The sequence below is a fragment of the Protopterus annectens genome, chromosome 13.part0 (genome assembly GCF_019279795.1).
Source record: "Protopterus annectens isolate FY-2018-M chromosome 13.part0, PAN1.0, whole genome shotgun sequence".
NCBI lineage: Eukaryota > Metazoa > Chordata > Ceratodontiformes > Protopteridae > Protopterus > Protopterus annectens.
In genome coordinates this window covers 911,312,954-911,328,818 of record NC_056747.1, presented here as the reverse complement: position 1 = coordinate 911,328,818, position 15,865 = coordinate 911,312,954, and the positions used below count along the sequence as shown (strand labels likewise).

General features: G+C 41.1%; 1 protein-coding gene across 2 annotated transcripts in view; it reads left to right on the top strand.

Moving 5' to 3' along the window:
- The window catches only part of RUNDC1 (RUN domain containing 1), a 492,478-nt gene that overhangs the window by 26,353 nt on the left and 450,260 nt on the right, over positions 1 to 15,865 (top strand). The window contains exon 2 of one of the 2 annotated variants that reach the window (XM_044054664.1): positions 14,278 to 14,286. The exons of the other annotated variant lie outside the window; for it this stretch is intronic. Coding sequence (XP_043910599.1) covers positions 14,278 to 14,286 — 9 coding nt within the window. The remainder of the gene's footprint in view (positions 1 to 14,277; positions 14,287 to 15,865) is intronic. 2 annotated transcript variants of the gene reach the window in all.

Sequence of the window (15,865 nt, the reverse complement as noted above, 5' to 3'; positions counted from 1 at the left end):
GGCAGCACCGCTTAATCAGGTTTAAGCTATTCCCGGCTTCACAAAGTCTACTCTTCACTTTTTCCTTAGAACTGTTCTAACTCTCAAAGTAAGCACTCAATTTTCATTCTAAAGCCCTGCACTTCCTCTTATAAGTAATCTTATAAGTAAACACTAACAAACTAAAGTACTACACCCTCTCATACTCTTTATATGTACTAGGCTCCCTATTGGTCCATTCTGATCAGTCAAAAATCAGTTCCTTATACTTCTCTGGCATGTCCAAAGGTCAGTTTCAGGGATACTCTCCAGTCCAGCTAGTGAATCTGGGAATCTTGAGGCAATGTTACAATTGCCTTATGTACACAGACCACCCTCTCCTCCTCCCAACAAACTCAAGTATATGTGAGAGATGCAACTATACAGCTAAACTGGAAGCTGAGCTCTCTCAACCCAGGACTGGCACAGTCAGTCAGGAGAAGTAAACCACACACACCACAAATCCAGTCTCACACAGACCTATTGCATCAGTAAACCAAACACATAAACACACAAAAACATACTCTGAGGCTCCAAATACAAATCTGCCAAAGCAGCAGAGACCTCCAAAGCGGACATCCAAGCAACCACTACCCCCCCCCCCCAACAATACCCACGTATCACATATTTCACAAAGTCAGTGTGCCACATAGTCACAGCCCTTAAGGCTAAACAACACACCTAATACACTTGTAATAGGTGACTCTATTGTCAGACACACTGACGTCCCACTCACCAGACTGAACAAGGAGAAGGTCACTGTACTCTGCCTGTCGGGTGCCAGGATCCGCCACATAACACAAGCACTTGGGTCACTCCAAAGCAAGTACAAATATGACTCTGTCATTATCCATGCTGGTGTGAATGACCTGAGACGTACCTCCCTGGACTGTATGAAAAGAGACATAGAGGAGCTCTCTGATCATGTAGCCCAGGCCGGTATGACCCTGACCTTGAGTAGCATCTTGCCCTCACCAAGAATGATGCCACAGTATAAAGACAAAATGATCAATTTTAACAATTGGCTAAAGTATTGGTGTCATTCAAAGGGGATCCAGTGTCTGTCAGCCTGGGATGACATGCTCGACAAGCCACATTGCTTCACTAGGGACGGCTTGCACCTGTCACCTCTGGGCTTTCGAATACTGGCTAAGGCTCTTGCCTCTCTCATAGTGCCTTTTTTAGGCAAGGCTCAAAAGACAAATCCACCTCCATAGACAACACAAGGGAAAAAAAACTAAGGGTAATGTTGCTCAACACCAGAAGTCTAAACCTCAAGATGCATGCACTCGAGACTCTCCTCACTATGGAGAATATCGATATCTGTGCAGTAACAGAAACCTGGTTCAAGGCTCCCGAGAGCACCCCAGCACTACCAGGTTATATCTCATACCATGCTTTTTGGCCCCAAAACTCGGACCGAATCACAAAAGGAGGGGGTGTATCCATATTCATCAAAGATACTCACACCTCCAGGTTAGTGGCACTGCACGAAGCATCGGAGCCCATCCATGTGCGACTAACAGTGGGCAAAACTGCCTTTCAGTTTGTAGCCTGCTACAGACCACCCTCCCAAACTCAGGAACCCCACTCGGCATTCCTGAGAACACTGGAGAATATGAAGGTCTCTCCAAACACCATAATATTGGGTGACTTCAACTACCCAAACATTGACTCGGAAAACTACTCAAGCCCCAACACCCTAGCCCAATGTTTCCTAGAATTTATAAACTCAAATGCTATGGAACAACTGGTCACCACTCCCACAAGAGGGGACAACATATTGGACCTGGTCATCACCAACATGGGGACTCTATGTTCCACACCAGAGGTAAACCCCTCATTGGTAAGATCAGACCATAAATTAATCTCACTGGACATCCATATCCATTGCCCACCCCCAGCCAAGGAAACCACGGTGAAAATGTTCTCAAAAGCAAACTTCACACTTCTCAAAACCGAGGTGGAATCCTTTAAAGCCCCCGGGCCAGTGGAAAATACTGCCCAAACCGCAGAATCCTTTACAAACGCATTCTATGGACACCTACAGGAATGCATGGATCGTGCTATCCCAAATAAAACCAAGACTCACTCCTCCAAAGGCAGGAGACCTGTCTGGTGGACCCCGGCCATAAATAAGCTATAGAACAGAAGGAGGAAGCTACTACATGATAGAGCAAAATCCCAAAAAGGGAAGGCATCTCTGATCAGTACTAGCAAGCAACTACGATCACTCATAAAATCATCCAAGGCCAGCTTCAAAAGAAAAGTTGCACAAGACGCTAAAGATGATCACAGGGCTTTCTTTAGTTATGTCAGGAATCTGGGTGGCAACTCCCAGATATGCTCTGAGTTAGTGCAAAATTACAAAAAATACACTGAACCCACAGACATTGCCAACATCCCTGCAGACAGGTTCAGTGCAAACACCCCCCTCTTCCCCCCCCAAAAGAGCAAATGTCCATCCCAACAGAATGTAGCCTCCCAGACATCACAGATGCACAGGTGAAAGCTGCCCTCTCAAAAGCAAAAAACACAGCATCAGTGGGACCGGATGGCGTCCCGGGCTGCGTCTTACACGAGCTCCAAGAAGAAGTGAACCCTCACATAAAGTCACTGTTCAATCTCAGCCTTTACTACAGGATATGTACCCAAAGAATGACGTACAGCAACAGTGGTCCCGCTCCACAAAGGTGGTGCCACAACGGATCCCAGTAACTATCGCCCCATAAGCCTGACTAGTCTGGTCTGCAAAGCTATGGAGCGTATCATCATGGAACTCCTAAACAAAGACATTGGGAACCTCCAGACACTGGATCCTACCCAATTCGGCTTTAAGGGCAGATCTTGCCTCTTAAACCTAGTTGACTTCTTTGAAACAGTTACTGAGGCCATAGATGAAGGGAAGGTAGTCCACACAGCCTACCTGGACCTCGCAAAAGCCTTCGACACAATACCCCACTCGGGCATCATAATTAAGCTCACCAGCTTAAATATCAACCCCTATGTCACAAGATGGGTTGCAAACCGGCTCAGGGATAGAACCCACATGGTCAGAATTGCAGGTGCCATGTCAGACTCAAAACCAGTTACAAGTGGCGTCCCACAAGGCTCAGTCCGGGGACCTCTCTTGTTCGGTATATACTTCTCTGAGGTACAGGCTAACACGGGAGGGCTATGACTGACCGAGTTCGCAGATGACTGCAAACTGGGAGCCATAATCGACTCTCCGGCTGAGACAAGCATCCTCCAAAAAGGTCTCTCAGAGCCGGATACCTGGCGCCAGAGCCATGGCCTCAAGCTAAATGCCAAAAAGTGCATAGTCATCCCCTTTGGGAAAAACAAAGTGCCCACAAATTACCACATAGGTGGTAATCCATTAAGTACGGAAGAAGTAATTAGGGATTTGGGGACCCAAGTAGATGGTAATCTCTCCTTTGACAATCACGTTGCCAAAGTGGTTAGAACTTCTATATAGCCCACCTTATCACGAAAGGGCTCACATCTAGATCGAGAGGTCATTGTGCCCCTCTACTCATTACTCATCAGGCCCATAATTGAATACAATGCCCCCTTTGGGATGTACCTTACCCGACACCTGCAGCAACTGGAGAGACCCCAAAAATACCTCACCAAGAGGATCAAGGGCCTCAAACAGATGCCCTATGCAGTTCGGCTAAAGAAACTCCAGCTCTACTCCGTTGCTTACCGCCTACTCGGAGGCGACCTATGCCTGATGTGTAAAGCCATGTCCAACCCAGAATTAATGGGCATGCTCCACCTCAGGAAATCTAAATCCCTTAGAGCTACACACTCCAGGGACTTTAACCTCAGCACAGCAGTTAATAAGACATGCTGGAGGGACAGATTCATATCCCAAAGGCTCCCCTCACTCTGAAATAGGATCCCAATCCATGTTAAGCAGAGCCCCTCACTGACCCTTTTCAAGAGAAATCTTGACGGGTGGATGGGGGATCGTAAGTTTACCCCTGGGATCTCTTCTATGTCCTTGCTAGACAGAGGCATAGTAAACTAACTTTAAAAGGGCTATCTTCTGTGACCTTAACTAATCTAAAAGGGAGGCGAAAGCCAAACACACTCTGGCTAGGCTTATAAATGCCCTAGGGCAGATAGCCTAGTATCAACCTATGAAATACAAATGCATGCTGTGACGGTGATTTTGGTCTTTTATTAGCATGAAAGTGGAGTAAGACATTTCAAAGGGTGAGAGATTGCAAATTTAGGTTTATATTACTGATAGTGCCCCACCAACTTTCTTGCGAGATCTGGCTTGTTTAATTAGACCTTAGTCAGGAAGGAGAATTTCTGAATGCACAATATGTTAGTATAGCAAGGTTTCTGTAATAGCCAGAACGTCTGGTTTAAATAAAAATGTCAAACTTTTTAACACAATTTTTACAGCGGTTGTTATAGGCATTTAATATAAGACTGCATACATTTCTGGTTAGTCCCACTTCTCTTGAGTAATGGTGAGAGTGCAAGTTTTGTTATGGTTTTAAATCGGTAAACTATGGCAGAAACCGTGTGATTTGCTGTTTTTCCCCTTTTTGTGTCATGTTATTTCAGCAGTAGAAAGTTCTGGGCAAGATGGACATGACCAAACTAATGAAATTTGCGCCAGTTTTTTACAGACTTTGGGTATCATGTCTTAAGTGGTAGGAGTTTTAATTCTAAAACAGTTCTGGACCGAAGTATTCCAAGAGTCTGTCCATAAGTGTAGTGGCATAAAACATGTGGGCCTGTACCTAACCAGTATAAGGCTGATGCAAGATCTTTGCCATGTTTGTTTAAAAAAGACAGTTACTAAGATGAGTAATAGTACCAGTGCAGAGGACGCTTAATTTACAAGAAGAAAAAGACAAGAGTGGAAGGAATTTATGGTAGGATGATGTAGTTTTTGTATTGCAGTGCTTTCAAACCTGTAGCATACTCGCAATGTATTTTGGAAAATGCATATAGGTAGGTGAATGAAGCTGGCTTCAGGGAATATATGTAGATAGGTGACTGAAGTGTTTTGGCAGTGCGTATAGAAATAAATGTCTGAAGTGCTCATATTTTAAGTCGATGGCAACAGGAAGAATTCTCAGAAGTTAGTCAAAGAAATCGGGAGCAGAAATAACTTGCAGGTTGTCGTAATCACTAACCCTTTCATGATAACATGGGACACTAATTTGCATGAAAGTTTACTTTGCAGCATTGCTGTTATCAGCAAGTGCTAACTTGGAGAGAGAAACATTAGACTTGTAGAATTGTATGGCTTTCAGCCAAATGAAAATGAATGACTTTACAGACACTAAAAAGCTGTATATAATTCTGGTGGATAAAAGTATTACCAGAAAGCAGCAGTACATAATTCTTACACAGCACTATGGTGTGGTAAAACATCATGTCACTTATTAGACATTAGTTAATTCTTCTAAGCAAAGACTGCTTAAGCAGTCCCCATTCAGTGCATAAATAAATAAATAACCACAAAGAGGTTGGTAAGGCTGATCACTAAAAAGTATTAGGCTTAAGTTATGCAACTGTAGTAATATACAGATAGTTATTACTTAGGCACTTGCTGAAGTTCAAGTCTAACAAAAATGGGCAATATTTTGAAGAATTGTTTTGATTGTCTGTTTCCAGTATTAAAACAAACTCCATGAGCTACATTCATAGTACTTAGTCATAATTTGGAAGATTAACTTGGCGTTTGTGAAGCACAGAAGATTAAAAGCATTGTTTATTTTGCACCAGTTAAAGGACTGTCAGGTTGTTCTACTACAAAAACAACGGATTAAGAAATGACCTGTTGGCAGTTTGAGGCAATTAAGAGAAATAAGATTGGTCATAAAAGTTTGTAGGAATTACTTAATCAGCCATTTAAGGAGCTCATGTCTAGACAAAACATAGCAGACTGCATTTCAGGACACATTATACTCTCTGCTGATCCTTAAGTGGGGTCATATCTGTAGTTTGGTGATTTGACACCCTTGACAGCCCCCAGGCTAGTGTCTGCTTCAAGCCAAACTTAGACAAAAAGGTCTTCCAAAGTTCTGAACTGTAGCAAGGAGCTTATAAAGCTCCTCCTACTGTTAAGCTGCTAAATACATTTATTTCAGTTGTCAGCTTTTACTACTGAAATGAATACTAGTACTTCACATGTGCCCAATCGGTAACTTTTAAGTGCAACCGATCATGCCCCCAACCGTTTGTGTATGAAGCAGCCGCCCCTTCATTTTTTCCTACTTATGGTAATTGTGAGGCAGGAAGGGTTTATGAAATTGGGGTTAAAGCTCATCATAGGTTGGTACTAGGCTGTCAGCCCTAGGGCCTATACAAGCCTAGCCATAACAATTCCCTGGCTATTTCTTCCCACACTATTTACTTCACTCATCAGATGAACAAAAAATAAAGCAATTCCTTTTTAAATAAATTTAGAGGTTTTAATATATGGATCAGATGAAGAGCAGTTTGGCTTGAAAGCGCTCATCCTTGTGTGTAAGGTTAGCTGTGTGTGAGAGAGAGAGTGCTTCTACTCTGAAGTACAGTAGAGAGTCAATTATGCAAACTAACTGGGACCTAGGGTAGTTCAGATAATCAAACATATAATTGAACCTGATCATCAAAAATAGGTTCAAAGTTTTTTTTTAACATTAAACAAGAAAAATAAAACCAATTTACTGTAAGTACAACATGGCAGAGTATATTACCGTAGTACAAGCTCAAAAACAGGCACAAGCGAATAAGTACATTTACATGTTCAGACTTTGAATTTTCCAACCCAAAAACTTTGGAAGGCTGCATTCGGATAATTGATCATCAACATTCGGATAATCGTCTCTCTACTGTAGTAGAGAATTCTGCATAAAACTTACAGGCTGAAATTCATACAGGAAATATCTAATCAAAGTACAGATGGAGGAATTCAAAAGTGACAAAAACAGGAGGTGATTGATTTTTTTATTAAGAAATAAGAGTATCTTTAAATGCCCATGGGAGAACTAATGCAATTGGATATAATATAGAGACCAGCCCTGAAATGAGTTAGACTGAGACCTTGTACAGTACCAGAGTCACAGAAACAGTAAGAAAAGTTGTTCAAAAAGTGCTCAAAGTACGTGTGACCAAAGCCAGAGTGGCTGGAGCTGCCCAGTAGTGTTAGTTCGTAAACCTGCTGAAATTAAGCATTAGATCCTGTAGTGATAGGAAACAGCTATAAAACTTTAAAGTTGTATTCAATCTCATGCCCCAGAACTAACAATTTGATAAACTTGGGGAAGGCCAGGTACTTCACAACACTAGACTTGATGAAGGGATACTAGCAGATACCACTTCCCCCTCTGCCAAAGAAAAAAAAAACTGCTTTTATGACCCCTGATTATTTTTCAGTACATATTGTTACCATCTGCCATTTTTCAGAGACTGATGGATAAAATGTTGAAGCCCAAATCCTGATATCTGAACTTGCTGCATATCCTTAAATCAAAAGGGACTAGGGCTACCCATTCCAGGGATCTAAATATGGCCTGCTATTTAAATGTGTCCCTCCAGCATGTCCTGTTTATCTCCCAGTGACTGCTGTATCTTTGGAACAGGCTTCCAATTCATTCATGTGAAACGGAGCACCTCTATGACTCTGTTCAAGAGGAAAATGGACGAGTGGGTGGGACGCCATAAATTCTTATCGAGGATAGTGCCCTCAATCCTCCTGGACATGGGTAGTCTTCACTAAATGCAGTCTTTGGTACTGACTAGCATTTCTATGGTATTACATTGGGATGAAACACCTAGGCTTAAAATGACCTCTGGGTTGATAGCCTGTATGATATGCTGCAGTATACCGGGTTGATGTGGTCATTCATTTAGAGTACTGGAAATTTTACAAACACCAAGCAAAGCCTGAGTTGCAAACATAAGATGGGCAGCCTTGATTGTAAATGGTAAGAAAAGTTAACTGTGTTTGGTGGAACAAAGTACTTTGTGTGCCTTTTATAGGAAGAGAAGTGGTCAGACCACAACTAGAAAAGATAGTGGCCATAAAAGCCTGGCCTATACACTCCACCAGGAGAAAGTGGAAGTCTTCTTGGATTAGTTGGGTACTGCAGGACGTTTATTCCTAATTGTGTGACTAGTGCTTGTCCATTTCATAAGGGAAAAGCTCTTGTCAAGGTGTAGTGGTTTCTTTAGAACTAATGGTGAACTAAAAGGGATGTTTTTGTTCTGAGTTTCAGTGACTCCTGATGTACTAAAGAGTTTACAGTATATACTGACACTTCAGTGATAGAGGCAGTGCTTTCTGGAGACATTTAAGATGTAAAGCACTGTGTGCTATATTATCAGGAAGGAGAGCAGTGCAGAAAATAAATACTTGGCTATTGAAAGACAGCGCCTTGCAACAAAGTGATCTTTATATATTTTAAAGTACAATATGTAAGGTAGGCATTGCAGTTTTAAAACCGATCATACCCCTTGCAATTGTTAATTTAGCATACTGATGTGAATATCCCCGCAACACTTTCAGTATACAATAACTCTAAGCAAAGGCCTAGTCAACAGAAATACTTATCTTTATGATTTCAAAACCCTAAATATAAAACGTTGATGATGGAAAATGTATACGTTTCTTTTAACGTATACTCACTGTATACTGTACTGTGGAGTGTGGGAATATTCTCATAGCAGCTGGCTCAGTCACAAGATTGTAATTGCTAGTTGTGGAAGGTTAAATTTGGAAAGTTTGTTCTGAAGCAAGAGATGGAAAAATGAACAAATATGCAGAACAGTTGCGGCTAACCTGTGGAGTATTATAGCTTCTTGGAAGTACCTGTTTTTTTAATAGCTGAAATATGGGCTGGGAGAGGCCTGCAGCCTTGGGCTTTCCCTTTGTTACAAGACTGCCTGTGTACTGGGAACACTGTCATGAGTAATGGATTAAGGTGCTATGTACCTTTTGAAACTATAGTTTTGTTTGTGGGGTACTGAGTAAATCTTTTATATCTGTCTTCCATTGACTTCTTTATATCCTACATCTATTTCAAACTCAAAATATACATATATGTGGATATAGATATTAGGTACACACACGTTGTGTGTGTGTTGTTTCGGGAGATAAAATGTAACTCAGACCACTATACTGTAAAATCGTGGTTTTACGGCATACAAACAGAATGGAAAAAGATCAGGATCTTTCCAAGTCATCACTTTAAATGACAAAACCATTCCAAACAACAGGGGCACCATTTCCCTTAGCAAATCTCTTCAAGCCTGTCAGCAATTCTCTTTCTGATGGTTTTCCTTGAGCAGGAAATATGTCCATGTGCCTTCCACTGGCTTCCTCTCAGGCCTCTCTCTGGTCTGATGTACTTCACCCATAACTGCTGCAGTGGCATGACCCCCCCCCCCCCATATGTCGTCTATATGCTGACGACCTGAAATTGGATAAACTGACTACAAGTGTTACAGATAAGGCATGTCTGCAAAATAATTTGACTAAATTGACCATTTGAGCACAGGAGAATAATATGCTCAAAAACTAAGCATATGAGATTTGGGAGACATAAACCTGAAAGGTGAATATTTAATACGGCACACAGTGATTGAAACTGTAGACTCATTTAAGGACCTGGGTATATGGGTAGATTCAGCTATGAGTTTTTCTAATCATATCAGCCAGTTGGCTAATGATAGTTATAGAACTATAGGTTGTATAAAAAGATTTATAAAGTCTAAGAAATCAAACCTAATGAAGTCATTGTTTGTTGGTTACATTAGATCCAAACTTGAGTATGGAATAACAATATGGAAACCCTATAGAAAAACAAGCATGAATAAACTGGAAAGAGTACAGCGGAAACATACTAAGGGCATTCATGGATGTGAAAATCTACGTTATTATGAAAGACTAAAATATCTGAACTTGTACAGTGTCTTTCACAAATATTTAAGAGGAGATCTTATTCGAGTATATAGGGCATTTAGGGACAACTACCTCTGGGAATGTTAGGGGTTATCAAAAAGTACTAGCAAGTTGTCAGATAACCTATGTAGAAGATTCTATAGGAATGAGAAGTGTATTAATTGGTTATCTGACAGAGTAGCTGATGCTTGGAACAGACTACCAAATTACATTAAAGCAAGTACTAGTTTAGATATTTTTAAGAACGGCCTGGACATTTATTATGGGAACGAGTGTTTTGGCATACTGGCAAGCTAGAAGGGCTTTAATGGCCGTGCTTGAAACATTTGTATGCATGTATGTATGTATGTACATAGTCTTAATAGGCTGCGATTCTTGGTTCTTACACAAAGTACATAGGTCATTTTGCCTGCACCTCTTTTCTTTCCTTTGACCTTCTTTTGTTTTTGTAATGCCTTTTAAAAATAAATTTCTATCTGCCCCAAACAGCAAGCAACAGCGTTCCTGTATACAGTTTGAAGTGCAGAGTTTGAATAATCCCTGTTTTGTAATGCACCAGTAATCCAAAGAGTAGACCTTGAGAAATCGTGTTGTGTTTGTAAATTCCTCGTTGACCTTTTGGAGTTGCTCTTGGGACAGTGGTATCCGTAAATGTATAGGTTGACAACTGATGCCATGACAAAAGATTCCTGCTGCAGACTGTTTTGTTATGGACTTATGAATATATTGGCTCCTGTTTTCCCCCCTATTAAAGTTCTAGCCAAGTAAATGATACTCCTACATGACGCATCATACTTAAAACCAAAACCTGTTAAAAATTAATTGAACTAAAAACATCTTGATATCACTTGCAGATTGTCATCAGCAACAATGTGGAGGTCATCAATAAAATGGTAGTAAGCCACAACATATTTATGAAAGAAATAAGGCTGAGGGTAGCTTTTCTAGAGGACAGTCTCTGGGCAGTAATTTGGTTTCGTGGTCAGAACTGAGCTGTCCTTCAAACGTTATCCAGTTTTATGACTGAGTTACAGGTGAACATAAAAGTGGAGTACTAGTAGTCAGTCTTCTTGGACTTCAGCAAGACCTTTGACTTTGCTTCACTCAGGAGGCTAATGGGTAAACTAGAGTGTGGGGTAAGGCCAAACTTAAGAAATTTGGCTGCATTTTTTGGGCTAGTTTGAGTGTTTTAATTATTGGATTTCATTTACTGTAACATAAAGGTTACACACACAAACCACTTGGTAAAAACTGCAAGAAAAACCCAACCAAGCTAGAATAGTCACTGTTTAATATCTTAAACCTTGTGTAGTGGAGGCCCATGGGACATAGCTTGTCTGGATCATGCAGTTTTTACTGAATGCTTGTGTATGAGACTTTTTTACCCTTTGGTTTGGATGTTGTGTTGTATTGCAGGCACATAGACTTCAGGCTTGATTTTAAGCTCTTGTTTCTAGAAAGTAGCCAAACAATCCATTTGTGCTGTTCTGGTGACGTCAGAAAAAGACCTAAACATGGCATGTCTACAGCCAGTTGTGTTTGGATTTATTGGCTTGAATATACCCATAAAGACTTTAAAATGTTGGGGGCAGTCAGAAGCCATGTAGCTGAAACACTATGTCCTTAAGGTGTAATTTGCATATATCCCATGGACCTCCAGTACAGGAGGTTTAAGTTAATGTACAATGAAGATCCTAGCTTGGCTAGGTCTTTGTTGCAGTTTTTACTGAATGGTTTGTCTGTGTGACTTTTTTAGCTTTTGGCTGGACAAGCTAGTTTAATGCAGAGTTGGTGGGCAGTGTTAGTTTACTTTCTGAAACTCTCCTGTACAAAATATTAAATGTGGCCATGCTGTTTTAGTATGCTGTAGAACATTTTCAGGGGAGTACAGTGATTTGTTAGGGCAGCTAGGAAAGTGGATAAAATGGCATATTTTTGATTTGTATCAAGTGAGAGTTGCCAGTAGAAAGGAATGTTCTTGTAGGAAGCCTATACTCAAGTTTGGGGAAGACCACATTTCAGGCAGGCACACCACATGCTTCTGAGAGGTGCGTGTCGGTCTGTAACATGTTTTTAATGGATAATATTGTACTTGCTATTATATATATATTATATATATATATATGTGTGTGTGTGTAATGATAGCGTGAGGTTTAGAGTTTGACAAAGATATATTTGGTTGGCAGGAAGCTATTGCTTAGTAGATCTTGAGTGTTAACACTGGTGTTTGTAGTAGAAGGGAAACAGCATTACTATTTTATTCATGCATACATCAAGTCACTTTGCACAGACTTTTGCAGTGCTGGTTAAGTGGTAGGGCAAGAGGGTTGTGGCAAAAAGGAGAATATCAGGAATTAGGAAAATGCTGGAGTACTGGGGTGCTGCAAGGAGGTCTTTTCTTGGTCCAGTATTGTTCAGTGTGTTTTTTTTTTCTCCGCTATTATTCTTCAGTGTGTTTTTTTTTTTTTTTTTCTCAGCTATATCTAAGGAAATTGAGAACAAGATCAGCCACTTTGCTTATGATGGAAAGATGGAGAGTGGAAGATGGGAGGAAGACTCGGCAAACGATTTGGAAAGGCTGAACAAGTAGGCAGAAAGGGAATATTTAAGGTTCAGAAAGGCAATTGTTAAGGTTCTTTTTAACCTACACAGTACTGTACTTAATTCATACCAGGGTTGTTCTTGCCTGTCAGGTAGAGGGGGCAGAATGGATGGCAGCAGAACAGGAAAAGGATATGGGGATGTTGATCACACCTGGATTGTATCACCACAAGCAGAGTGAATGGAAGTAACAGCAGCAAATTAAATACCGGTTTGCATCTGGAGGGGCAGATACTAGAAACAAAGGGGTAATGCTTCTACCCTACAGGACCTTGGTTATACCGCAGCATAAGACTGTGTGGAGTTCTGGAGGCATTATTAGCAGTGACTTGCTGGAAGGAGGGATTCATAGGATGGTGGGGAGGATTATGACCATAAGCTAGAGGAGCTGTAGCTGTTCTCGTGTGAGACCAGGAGAAGGGGGCATGATATTGGTGCGCATAATCATGCTGTGATTGAGTAGGGAGTTCTGAACAGGAAGGACAGAGGAGGAAAGAAGGGGGCACAAACAGCAAACTGTAGGGACTGAACAAGACTTTGCAGAATGAATAGTGGAGAGGGATTCCAGAGAAACATTCATGGAGGGCATGGGGCAGATTGGGAAAAGGATTAGAAGAAGTTAGAGATGGAGGCAGTTATCATGATTAATGCACTTAAAAGCAGACATGATAGGCTTATTGTCTCCTTCTCTTGTTAAGAAAACGTAATGTAGCTTACTTTTCAGGTTGTGCTGAAGCCATTGCAGGCTTGGCTATGAAGTACAGGAAGCAAGTATTCCTGTAGTCTGGTGTGGGGGAGCAAAGAAGGCCTGAGCTCAGTTTGCAGCCTACTTTGCTTATGTCATGCAGTTTTTGTGCAGAACAACATATTGAGTTACGCGACACCACTATGCATTAGAAGTCTTGTGCAAAGGTAGAAAAGTAGGTTGCTGTTAACCCCCCCCCCCCCCAATCCCTTTGGAGCTGTTGATTCGTTGGAAGTCTCCCTTTTGCAGTGGCACCTAGACCAAAGCCAGCCTTAAAAATGTGCAAGACTAAACTGTGAAGGTGGGACATTACACTTTTTCAAGAGTGATTGGGTCATTAAAGACTGATCTTATCAGAGTGCAAGGACAGAAGGACATAAGTCAATGTCCAGCTCTGATGTGGGTCTGAAATGGTTCTGAGCACGATATAGTATTCAAGTTCATACAGCAGCAGCTCACTTTGTACATAAGAACCCATTAGGTAGGGGTGTGATAACATGCAGGTGAGTAGGTGGGGAGCAGCTGATTAGTACTCTGCAGGTAGGCCTGGGGACAATGACAGTTTGGAAAAAAATGATAAAAGCACCACGTAGGTGGAGAGGGGTTGCTTTGTTAGATAAAAGTACAGTGATGCAAATGGATGTGTCTGTAAACTAGGAGTGGAGTTTGCTGAAATTTCTATATAGAAAAATTCAAAACTGTTGTGTAGTACTTAGTACATTGTGTTCACAAACCTAGGTGTGGTGATGAGTCTGTCAGATAAGTCTGGATGGAGAGAATAACTGAGATGAGTGTGTGCTCATCCCTTAATGACTTGCTGAAATTTATATGATTGACACTGTGTGGTATGAGGGGGTTATGTTTTTTTGCACCCTAACCTTTAAACATCATGCAATAGCAACAGTATCTCTGATGCATGACACAGAAGACAATAACATGTTTACTACTAAAATTGGTATATTTGCTTTTTTCCTATGCTTTCCAACATAAGGAGGAGCTGGTAAGTGACTTGCTTTTTTGGAAAGTAATTTTTTTTTTTTTCATTTGCATTTCTAGTATTTCGGTTTTAGTTTATAAATGTGAGCTCTGTTCAGTGTCAGCAATAATTGCATCTCTTTTTTCCGTAGAGCCTGATGGCAAAATTCGCAGTCTGTAAACAAAGGTGGGGAGGCATTTAATAACTGACTAATCTTGGAAGAATGACTTTCAAACTATGTTTTTTCTGTACAAGTTGCAGTCTACCCATTGACTTCATTATCTTGCAGTGCTGGTTTTGTTCACTGTACACTTGTTGCAGCTGATAAGCTGCACTATTTTTATACCAGATTTTGTAACTGGTCAGCATATGGAGTCTTGATCTAATGCTGTAGGAACTTATTAGTATTTTGCATGTGCGTAGTTATGGATTGTTACTGTCTGCTTAACTTGCACTGTAGGATCACTGAAGTGCAGACAGTCATACGCTGATTGAAGACTACTTTTATATTTCATTCTCTTACGTTTGGTTGAACAGACTCTTCAGACCTTGCTCCAGCTGTTACAGAGAACATCACTACGTTTTTTTCACCCACTTAGTGTTATCATTCTATGAATAATTTAAGATTTGCTGTCACTGCATGTTGCTCTGCTGCCCTGGTATTATTCTGCGTTGTTAGTGCTGCTTGCTAAAGTAATCTTGTTGCAGATATTTAGCAGAAATCTCTGGGAATTTACAAGGGAGGAAAAACAATCTCTCCATCACTGGAAAATTGGTGTGTGTGTGTTGGGGGGGGTAAGCATGTGTTTCATGATGGGAGTACAGCTAAATTCTGCTGAGAGTCTTGCATTCGATGAGTTGCTCCCTGGACCCACTGCTGTTTACTCTGTATTATACCACTCTGGTCAGTGCATCACCATACTGGTACAGGTGGGTCAGCGCATCACCATACTGGTACAGGTAAAATATTTCATGTGTTGTGATGAGAACGACTGATATTCTATATGGATCACTCTGCAGTAAAACATCTGACACATGGTAGTCTGCTGCAGGTTGACATCCAGCTGTCTCAGCTTCCAGAGCACTATGGATGTAGGGGTGCAGTCTGAGTTCCTTTCCACATAAGGATGAAAGCCTACATCTGATATGAGGATGTAGGCCTGTACCATCTTCAGTATTTTTTTTTTTACTGCAGACAGGCATGCTGTTCAATGAGAGTGCATGGTCTCTTATTTTCTTTCTTGGGTCCCCAGCGTGTCTGGTTCCTCCTGCAAAGACACTTCAAAAAGATAAGTGCATACTTAGATACTGTATAGTATTTTGTTTTTGCAAGTGATGATTTGGTTGGGAAACCATATCTGGTTTCCAGGGTATGCCTCGTTCAGGCCCCAAAAACCTTTGAAAGTGTGGGAGACATCATTTTAAGTGCTTGTTTTGTATTTGACCATTGCACCTTTTGGTAGATTGATAAAGATGTGCAAATGTAGAGGAAAAAATCCCTAAGCAGCAGTGATATCTTGTTTAAATAATGGTTGTTGCAGAATAAGTCAGAAGCCAGGATGCAGGCATCCAAGCAGTCTTTGACAACTGGGGAATGCCTTCC